This window comes from Letharia columbiana (genome assembly GCF_014066305.1).
Source record: "Letharia columbiana isolate WasteWater2 chromosome Unknown Sc0000014_s0, whole genome shotgun sequence".
In the NCBI taxonomy this organism is placed as follows: Eukaryota; Fungi; Ascomycota; class Lecanoromycetes; order Lecanorales; family Parmeliaceae; genus Letharia; species Letharia columbiana.
Genome location: NW_023501053.1, coordinates 1 through 9,766, shown reverse-complemented (window position 1 = coordinate 9,766; position 9,766 = coordinate 1). Strand labels below are relative to the sequence as shown.

Below are 9,766 nucleotides of genomic sequence, written 5' to 3'. Positions count from 1 at the left end.
CTACCGACGGAGCTCATCGTCCACATCTTCCAATCCGTCGACCGCTTCGCCACCGCGTCCGCCTTGAGCCAGACCTCCCACCGCCTGCGAAACGTCTGGCTCGCCCACCCCACCGCCATCCTCCCCCACATCATAGAATGCTTCCCCCAAGCCCGCGAGCTGGCCGCCGCCCAACACCGCGCCCGCACCCGCCTCTACCCGCCCGCCTCCCCCCAGCGCACCATGTCCCCCGCCCAACGCATCGTCGACAACCACACCCTGGCCTCCATGACCTGCGCCCACTTCGAAGCCTGCGTCGTCCGCGCTTCCACACACGACGACGACGACGGGCTGCTGCTTCTTCTCCCGTCCCGCAGCGATCTCTCCCCGGCCGAACGGGCGCACTTCACGAGGTCCCACTACCGCGCCCTGACGCTGGCGATCGAGAGCGGCGCCGGCCGCGTCCCGCGCGCGCTCCTGGCCCCGTTGGACCTGCTCGAGTACCTGCGCATGCGGGAAGCGATGACGTTCATGCGGACGCGGTGTCGGTCCTCGTCGCTCGACCGAGCCACCGCGCCGCCCACGCTCGAACCCCATTTCTTGACCGCGACCGCGTCGGCCCTGCTAAGGCTCCTGCATGAGGATTTGGAGGCCCTGTCGGTTTACCCGCGGGATGTCGTCGGGGAGGGGGGGGCTAGGCCGTGTGGGTACTTCACCGTTAGGGATGGTTACGGGGGGGAGGCGGGGGGGGGGGTGGCGCGTGGGGTTCGGTTGGCGGATCTTTTGGTGTTGGTGGGTGAGAGGGCGTGGTATTTGGATGGGGTGTAGGAGGTCGAAGCTGGGGTGGCCGTCGGGCGGGTTTTTTGTGGAGCCAATGTTGGGCATGAGGACCGGGGTGACGACTGGCTCGGGTTGAGACCGGGAGCCTCGACGGGATTCACGGAGAGCTTGGCTTTGTGAATCAAGGGTTGGGGGGATGGCTCTTAGGGGATATCTAGGAGTTGGTGAGTTGAGGGGGAGTCGGATGGAAAGGGATAGAATCGTCAGATCGGAAATAATGGAAAATTCCAAAACTTACATCTGTTATATCACTTTGCCACCGGTGCACATGAGATGCGACTCGCGAAGGCGTCGAGGCTTACTACTATGGTACAATACCAGAGGGAGATCTACGACACCCAGCGCACATGCCCCTGCATTGCTCCTTCGAGCTTCACTTGCGTTGCTACGCGCTTGTGTAGCAGGGAATTAATCACTTTGTTATCGAGGATCAGCAATAGTAATCTTCTTCAACTGGGGTTCATAATCAATTTTCCTGACACCGGTTTCAATAATCGTTAATAATCGTCCTGTTCTATATCATGGCTGATATGATCTATCCTTCCAGTGTCCAATGATTCCACACTGCTCCTACCTCTATTTACCTTACCTTGATGCTGTGGTCATCCTCGGTCCGCCTATGTGGCCGTGGCATACTAGTTGCGTGGTCCATTGTACGGGTATTGGCCACCTTTTCGGCCGATAGGCTCTCTCCGCCGCCTTTTCCATCAAAAGCTCACCGCTAAGTTTGCAAATCACGCACTTCCCGTTGAGGCTACCTCCATCGAGTCTCTTGATCTTTCTCTTCGGAGGCTAGATTCACAATCGGGATCTGGTTCTCGGCCGTGCAGACCATCTCGTTCGCGTAGGCGCGGTAGCGGCTCAGGAGGTCGGTGTCGTACATTTCTTTTTGGACCGCGAAGCTGAAGTGAGCGGTGAGGGCGCGGGTCTGGACGAGGTTTTCTGAACACCATGTCAACGCTCGACTCCTCGATATTTGGCTGGGTGGCACTTACGACGATGCTGCTTCCTCGGCAGATCGCTGGAAATCAACTGCTCGTCATCGGCACCCTCGAAGGGTAGGTTGTCCAGAATGTCGTTGGCCCAGATGGCGAACAGGTTGATGTTGGTGCGGTCGTAACGCATGTTCCAGATTCCCTCGTCGCCAATGTGATATTTCCTCAGCAGCCCCTTTTCCAGATTCTCCAGCAACGAGTAGTGCTGCTGCGCCGCGATCGTCCACATGTGCCAACTGTTGCCGTCGCCTTGGTATTCCGCCTCCGCGATCGGGGTCTTGGCTATGTATCGATCCTCATCGCGCAAGGGCAACCAGCGGTGGTTCGCGTACGGAGCCCCTCCGATCGAGCCGATGGGGGCTTTGTCCGCTTTCCCTGCTTTGTCGGCGTGGGGAAACTCTTCGATTTCATCGTCGCCGTTTGGGGACTGCCACGTTGGGAGAGCGGACGCGCGCCACGCTTTCGGGCCGTAGGATTCGTCGCCGGTGTCTTCGGAGGAGGGTTCGAGGATCGGAGGCTGGCGTTCCGGGAAGTAGGAGTGGACGGCGCCGAGGCGGTATTGGACCCAACCCATGGTTGCCGAGTTGATGAGGGAAGCGAGGACGGCGAAGGATTCGGGGTGGTTGAGCTTGGTATTGACGAGCTCCGGGATGGCCGTGGGGCTCATCCAGACCTGGACACTGTCAGCAAGTTAAACGAGATAGGATTCTCGGCTTTGCCGACCAAATCGTCGTCGATCTTGATGTACATATGATCGCGCTCGATGGACTGGGCGTAAATCGAGTTGAAGTTCTGAGTAAAACCGTCTTCTTCCAATTCCACCCTTCTGTAGTCCTTGACTTGAACCACCATGTTCGCGAGCCATGCTATATCATCTTCATTCCCGGTGTTGACAACAAAATGTATTTCATCTAGAAAGCCGCCGTGAGATACGAGATTGGCGCGGAGGTAGCATTCGAGGACTGAGAGGGTATCTCTTCTGCCGAAGAAGAGGATCCCAATGATCTTGAAATCGCGAGGCTTCAAGATTGGTGTCCCGTCCACGAGGACTGCTGAGGGCCACACCAAAGGTGCCGAGGGAGAAGTTGTCGAGGGAGAAGTTGTCGAGGAAAGCGCATTGGTGATTGTCAGAGGGTGATAGCTGACGAGTATTACGAGCGCAAGCACGATGGAGACCAGGAGGATGACCCATCTCTTATTCAAGCCTCGTATCTTCTGCGCCGGCTCTGACTCCCACGCTGCTGCCGGAGCACGCCACAGACCCCTTATGTTGCTGTCTTCGGTCAAAAGGCGGTACCCCATGGTGAAGTCCCAGAATCCCAGAATGCTGACGCGACTCTCAACAGGATGAAGTGAGAAATATGATCAAACAAGCTAGCTCAGCATCGTCTGGTCTGGCTGGTTTGCGCTGAATGGAAGATGGGGGTGGAGGACAGGACCTAGGAAATTTGTAACACAGCTGGGAGCGGGGCGGCTGAGCATCTCCTTCCACTGATTCACGCGTGCCGAGATCACTGTCGTCTCAGTGAACGCCGAGGAATACGTTTGTGGTTTGAGAAGAAGTCGAAGTGGTGAATTAGGAGACGTGAAGGCTGAAGAGGAACGGAGATCCTACCGTGCCGCCTCCGACTCCCTTGATGGGAAAATACCAAGCCACAGTCTTTGTGTTGGCGAGGGGTTTAATTGATTTGCGGGAGGAGTATCAGCTCCGTCTTATTACGGAGCTTGGCATCACTGTGATCTGAGACATCCGCCTCCTTACCTACTTTACCGCATCCTCTCAAGGTTGCACTGCGACTTACCGTACGTAGGCGCGCCCGCCGACGGATGTCTTTTGCGAGCATTGCATTTTGAACTCCCAATCCGCTCCTGTGAGACTGTGAAGTTGGCTCGGTACGCCAATGCTATACAAACGATGGTTCCGAGCGATGATGAAAAGCATCATCAGCGGAAGGAAGACTAGAGTCTCAGAAAGGCCCCACGGAGGGGCTCAGGAAAATTGGGCCCGGAACAAAAGTTTTTCCGACCCACCACCACATAAAGAGTCTAAAGGAAGACTTTGGTCAGCTATTTAAAAAGATTCCCCACGAGGTAATCGGTGCCGGTTTTCATGGCTAATACCTTAGTTCTCACGACGGCTCGACATTAAATCACGGGCACTAACCCCTACAGATAGCACTAGTAAGGGTTCTTTCTATGAAAATGTAGCCCGCCGCATCCTACTTTACGCAGGTATTCCTACGCCATCTCTTCTTGTTCAGAGTCATAGCGTTATTGGTGGAGCTTACTTATATCTTCCCGTGCCTATATATAGATTGAGTTCTGTATGAATCCGGGAAATTTTCCCTCAGCGCTGGGGCTTGGCGCACGGATGTTATACTTCCGTTCCGTTGGCCCCCCCTGGTGTTGAGATGATCACACTCCGGCGTCAGATACGTCTCCGTCCTCGGCTTCAACATCCTCTCCCCGAATATCTTGTTTCCGTCTTCGCTGTTCGCTTTCTCAACTTGGCAGCGTATCTTCTCCGAGCGGTCAGGCGCCATGAAGTTTGCGTCGCCTTCGTACGTCTGGTCGATATTGACCTTCTTGAGCCTGCCTTGCGTGTCGTGGCCTCGGCGGAGATGCTTCATCTGCGCGAGGACTTTGACCATGGATGTGAGACCGAGAATGGCTGTCTCTTTGGCGTCGGAGTCGACGAGACCTTGGCTGAGGCTGGAACGGTAGGTTAGATAGTCGTCGGGGTTGCTGAAATCATCTTCGTGACGGGAGGCACGATACTAGAGAGACGGTTTTGATTAGCAAACGTATACCAAACGCAAGAGAAACACACATACACGGGGCAAGGCGCTGCTTACGATATCACGAATCACTATTCGACCATCCTTGAGCGAGCGTTCTTTGCCCTCGGCATCCTTCACAGTGACAGGTTCAGCCACTTTTCGCACCCCAGGAAGTTTCGCGCTGAGTCGTTGAGCTTCCTGGACAAACGACTTGATTTCCTCGTCACTGGGAGGATCATCTTTCCACGCGGCAGACTGAACTTTGAGCCATTCGCAAGTGCTCGGGTCTGTTTTGGCATCGGCTGTCTTTGCTTCCGCATATCTGTAAAGGCCATCGATGTAGTAATCAAGCACGGATGAGAACTAAGATCGTGTCAGAAGTACCGTCAGAGTCAACCTAGATAACGAAGGGAGACGCGTACGAGTACCGCTAGGACGAAATTGTATGCACCGTCAAGAGCAATCAAAAGAAGCGTGGCGGTAGCTCTGCCGGCATCGTTGTCTTGCTCGAGCACGCTCTTTGCTATCTTCATGCCAAAGCTTTTCATCTTGGTCTCAGGACAATCATCTGTACCATGCCATGGGGACAAGTTCGAAAGCGAGAAGTTAGTTGCTGCTCTGATATTGCCACTCTCCGCCAAGTCACAGAGAAACTGCATCGACGTTTTGAAGGCCGCGCGACGTGAGAGCATTTTGGTCTCATCAGCACCGTAGGCGAGGAAGGTTTGGCAGTTCGGGATGTGCTGGTAGATCTCGTTCACCGAGAATTTGCCATGCTTGTTCTTTTCCGTCCTCAGCCGGTGGGTGAAACCTAGAAGATCTGCTACGTATCGTGTAATAACGGGTCTGGCCAGGCTGGAGTATAAGATTAGCTATCAAGGCTACTCGAATAAGCAAGCGAAGAACTCTGCTCACTCTCTGGTGACATCAATCTGGTATGTTGGTTGCTGCGCGTCCACTGTGATGACTTCTCGCTTTACAACTTCCCTCGTCACTGCCGCGAAGTAGTCTAAAACCATCCTTGCATCGACGTCTATCGCCAACTTCGGTTTTGATTTAATCCTTCCGGGAACGAGGATTTCGGCACCCTTCTTTGGGAACCAGACGCTGTCTGTACATGCCGGATTTACCAAGTCATCAGACGCATCCCTCAGCACAGATTTCACTTCGGCGTAGTCGCTGAGATGTACAGGGTTTGCCGGCTTCTTTGGTAGGAACGCGATACAATCGTACTTGTATTCTCCAGGGGCGCATTTATCGACCTTGCTTTCGAACTTGAAAACATCTTCATAGCCCTGTTCTTTTGCCAGCTTCGCATTTGTTTCGGCGGTGTAGAATGGGTGAAAGAAGTTGACAGAGTCATATGGGAACGCGCGTTGGATCAGGCGGTGGAAAACTGAACCCTTCAGAACATCCGGGTCGGGAGTCATCTCCTTCATGCCCCAAGAGGTGAGAGAGTTCGTATTCCAGTCCTACGTTCGATCAGTTGGCTCTGTTACATGTCACGAGTTTGGAGCTAGGTATTGACTTACGACTGTGTAGAAACGGTCTGACCGTACGAGGGTGATAGCATCGGAGAAAACTGCTCCCACAAGGCGGAAGAAATATCGCTGGGTCCTGGATCGTGGTTCAATTTGGAGCCGCCTTCGCAGAAAATGCCCGGGTAAAGCTCGACCTTATCTGGGTGATGGTACAGGTCTCGCAGCGCGTTCTGGACGCTTGGATCCTTCGCGATGCTTTCCAAAGTCTTGTGCCTTGGCATGCCAGAGAGGTCCCTGAAATCATTCAAGGTCCCTACCTCCCATTTACGTCCCTGGAGTATACCTAAGATCTCCACCGCCTTCAGGCACCGCGGAACATTCTGCGCACCGAAATTCGAAATTGGGTCCTCCATAGCTCTGACGAGCTGGGTCACCATCTTTTGTCGTCAACGAGCCAGGTAAATTCGTTTCTGGGGAACTTCATATCCCTTTCGGTCTGCAGTCCAAACGCAATATCCCATGGCTCCACGACCCCCTTACCGACTGTATCCCTGGCGGATCGCTGCATCGCTTAGTAAAACTGTGGCAAAGTCATGGTCCTCGGATCCCATCCGGTTGGAAAGTATGCACCGTAGGCTTGTCTCATGTAGTCTTCGGTGTACTGTTCATCCTTCTCAGAGATCGCACAGTTGAATCGATACAGCAGGTTAAACTCTACGGTAACCTGATTGCCAATGCCACGAGAAACAGCATCTTTCTTACCTGCCTCGTCAATTGCGATCCGAGGGTCGAGCGTAAATGATGTGTTGTACCGATGGAAGCCCATGAGCGCGCGGAGATAGTCATGGATTGAGATGTTCACAAATAACCCGCATGTGATACTGTGTCATCCTATCGTCAGGCTCGTCCCAACAACATTCGTAAATCACAAAGGGTAGCACTTACAGCCTGGCGGTATCGGAAAGGTCGTCATCTAATTTGTCCCACGCTGCATCTTAGGCCTTTCCAAAATACTCAGTCTTCGCACCAGCAGCAGAATCGCCTTTGATGGCATCGTCAATCTTCTGCTGCAATGCAGCTTCTGCGTACTTTGCGTTCATGTCTGTACGATACTGTGACCAGGCTTTCTCTCCACCATGGGCTTTGTTGTCTTTTGAAAGGTTTTCCCAAGCCTTTTGAGCATTCTTGCCTTTGTAGTCGTTACAATATCTCCCCCAGTCGTGGTACTCATTCAAGTAGCTGCGGAATCCTCCTCTGTCTTAAATGCAGGAACACGTTCCCGTGCGACTGCCACGGGCTTCTCCCCAGCATACTTTGATGGGACCGAGAACCCACCATTTTCGTTTATGCGACGGAGCTGCCGTGCGGCATAGTCGTGATAGCGGTTGTACATGACAAGCATTATGCACACACCAGGCGGCTGACGCAGTAATCTGTCTTCTGCAAAGGTGTCTGGCTTTAGCAAGCCAAGCTTGAATTCGCCGTCTCGGACCTTCCGTTGCATCTCGTCCGTGTACCCACAAAGAGGAGAAAGATCCAAGTAAGAAGAACTATCAGAGATGTTATTGTCTGAATCGTTCGTACGGAATATATCTTTGCAAAACTTAAAGGTAGTCGACTGTGGCTAGTAGCTTGAAAGGATGACCATGAATGATAATGGTGGCGTGGTAAATCAGCATGGCTGACAGCCCAGAGCCGCTCTTTCGTCCCTCAGGCTTTCGCGCCATCGGTCCTAAATTTGCGTTAGAAGGGTAGAAGTCACTTGGAAGATAGTCGTCGCCTACTGTCGAAGATGCCACCAGGATCTGGTTGCGTTCCTAGAATGTGCGTCTTAGATGGTACTGTCTTCGCGTACGGTGCCCCAGCTTGACAGAAATTGGGCGACAAAACGCTCGGGAATGTCGCAGTGTATTAGTCTAAGATCTCGAGGCTAGTGTTGTTTATGACAGGTGATGTGGCTCACATTGAACTTCCCATCGGATTGTCGGTACTGAAAAGCGTCGCCCAGGTAGGTAAGTGGCGGGTGTAACATCCTATTTTATTTTGCAATTACTTGGCTCTGGATAGAAGCCGCTCTGTTCGCGCTGTTCTCTGGCAGTGAGCCCACGAGCTGGGAGCCCGATACCATCTGTACTCAGATTAGTCCCAGTGGTGCCGCTGCCGGTAAAGACCACAATGGACCTTGGACTGCAACGTGCTTACATCCAGTCCTTGACCAGTGACCATCTTCGATAGCACCTCCCGTATCTGCCTGGCGTTGCCCCAAGTAAAGACATCGCGGACATCGAGCAAAGTGCCAGTAGGCACAGTTTGCCTGTCTCCAAGTAACTCATCTCCATGGAACTCAGCTTGATAATCCTTGGCCGCGGCTCCCAGTTCCATATTTAGTTCCTCCACCATCTTTCCCAACTTGATCGTACGACCGTTGGCATGGCCGCTGATATGACCGTTCACGAGGGGTCTTTGCGATTCCGAAGACATTGTACAGTCCACGGTTTCCTAATCGTAGCCGACCTACGAGTGAACTGACATAAAAGATCTGCTCGTCAGGGCAGAAGAGCGATGGAGGCATCTCAATCTCAGTAAATATACAAGATTTTTCGCAAAGATTAGATTTTAGCGAAGCGAGGGAAAAGGGTGTGGTAACATTGGCATTTATCGGCACACCACAGCGGCTCACGACTGGCTGAACCATGATCAATATATTAATATCTGGTTGGGGTCCAGCGATTGTCTGGGAGTCATGCATGCCCAACAGCAAGCCCAAATCCTGACTGTAGCTGGAATGCTTATGGCTCGGATGATGATATTCAATGGACCACGATGATTGGAGCTTGCAGGATTCTCCTTACTGCAGGGAATGGGATGCATGCCATCGTTAGGTCTTGGATCTCTGTATCTCGCAATTATCAGTCAGTCCCAATACTCGAGGTTGGAGGGGGGGGAAGAGTCATTTCATGATTTGAGAATCCAAAGAGTTTGACGGTCTGATCTATGGAGTAAGGATTTTTTTTCCTAATTTGAAAACGAAAAAGTTTGAGGTCTGTTTTATGAATTGGGGGGTTTGATTGATTTTTTGATTGATTACATCATACTACCCTGAAGTCTTGCCCTAGTGGCCGACTATGCGAGTTACGTAATCTATCTAATCCTTTCGGCTAATCATATGGTCTCAAATAAATGAGGCTATATAAGTCACCGTCATGGTTCACGTCTTGCTATACTTGATCCTTGGGAAGGGGTGTACCCTACATCGCTAAGGCCCTCCCGTCTTAATCGTATCCTTCTTTTTGACCGCCCACCCTAGTAAATCCTTATTGTTAGTCTTTATCAAGGGCTTGATATTACCTTAATAAGCCTAATACTCCTTATAAAGTCCGCCGCTATAGAGGCGTAGCGTGGTTTTATTAGCATATCCTTATAAGTAATAACCCCTCTTTCACCTTCCTTCTTTCTTCGACCCACCATATTCCTCGCTTCTTACTAAATAGCCTACATTCATAAAGAATATGTTAAGCCGTCTACTTCGCTCCACACTCATATTCTTCATCCTCTATATTCGATATTCATCGGTTATAAAGAAAAGCCTTAAGACCTATTTTCTCGGTTCTCATTTACGTTATCAGCGACGTTTTAGCGCGCTTAACTCTCGAATATAGAAGTTATATTTATTTCAACGATATTAATTAAA

At 52.0% G+C, this 9,766-nt stretch overlaps 7 protein-coding genes across 7 annotated transcripts; all 7 read right to left on the bottom strand.

Moving 5' to 3' along the window:
- Window positions 1-512, bottom strand: HO173_005223 (uncharacterized protein; the record flags this gene model as incomplete). Its single annotated transcript, XM_037307141.1, has 2 exons — window positions 1-483; window positions 507-512. 2 exons carry the CDS (start codon window positions 510-512, stop codon window positions 1-3), a joined length of 489 nt encoding a protein of 162 aa, XP_037165781.1.
- Window positions 513-1,573: 1,061 nt separating this feature from the next.
- HO173_005222 (uncharacterized protein) lies at window positions 1,574-3,116 on the bottom strand (the record flags this gene model as incomplete). The annotated part of the gene is made up of 3 exons (XM_037307140.1): window positions 1,574-1,761; window positions 1,815-2,487; window positions 2,538-3,116. The coding sequence occupies 3 exons, from the start codon at window positions 3,114-3,116 to the stop codon at window positions 1,574-1,576; spliced, it is 1,440 nt and encodes a 479-aa protein (XP_037165780.1).
- Window positions 3,117-4,102: 986 nt separating this feature from the next.
- HO173_005221 (uncharacterized protein) lies at window positions 4,103-6,033 on the bottom strand (the record flags this gene model as incomplete). Its single annotated transcript, XM_037307139.1, has 4 exons — window positions 4,103-4,591; window positions 4,670-4,957; window positions 5,017-5,449; window positions 5,510-6,033. The coding sequence occupies 4 exons, from the start codon at window positions 6,031-6,033 to the stop codon at window positions 4,103-4,105; spliced, it is 1,734 nt and encodes a 577-aa protein (XP_037165779.1).
- An 89-nt stretch (window positions 6,034-6,122) lies between these two features.
- HO173_005220 (uncharacterized protein) lies at window positions 6,123-6,512 on the bottom strand (the record flags this gene model as incomplete). The annotated part of the gene is made up of 1 exon (XM_037307138.1): window positions 6,123-6,512. One exon carries the CDS (start codon window positions 6,510-6,512, stop codon window positions 6,123-6,125), a length of 390 nt encoding a protein of 129 aa, XP_037165778.1.
- Window positions 6,513-6,646: 134 nt separating this feature from the next.
- Window positions 6,647-6,901, bottom strand: HO173_005219 (uncharacterized protein; the record flags this gene model as incomplete). Its single annotated transcript, XM_037307137.1, has 1 exon — window positions 6,647-6,901. One exon carries the CDS (start codon window positions 6,899-6,901, stop codon window positions 6,647-6,649), a length of 255 nt encoding a protein of 84 aa, XP_037165777.1.
- Window positions 6,902-7,306: 405 nt separating this feature from the next.
- On the bottom strand, window positions 7,307-7,579 carry HO173_005218 (uncharacterized protein; the record flags this gene model as incomplete). Its single annotated transcript, XM_037307136.1, has 1 exon — window positions 7,307-7,579. The coding sequence occupies one exon, from the start codon at window positions 7,577-7,579 to the stop codon at window positions 7,307-7,309; it is 273 nt and encodes a 90-aa protein (XP_037165776.1).
- A 529-nt stretch (window positions 7,580-8,108) lies between these two features.
- Window positions 8,109-8,556, bottom strand: HO173_005217 (uncharacterized protein; the record flags this gene model as incomplete). Its single annotated transcript, XM_037307135.1, has 2 exons — window positions 8,109-8,159; window positions 8,278-8,556. 2 exons carry the CDS (start codon window positions 8,554-8,556, stop codon window positions 8,109-8,111), a joined length of 330 nt encoding a protein of 109 aa, XP_037165775.1.
- Window positions 8,557-9,766: the final 1,210 nt, after the last annotated feature.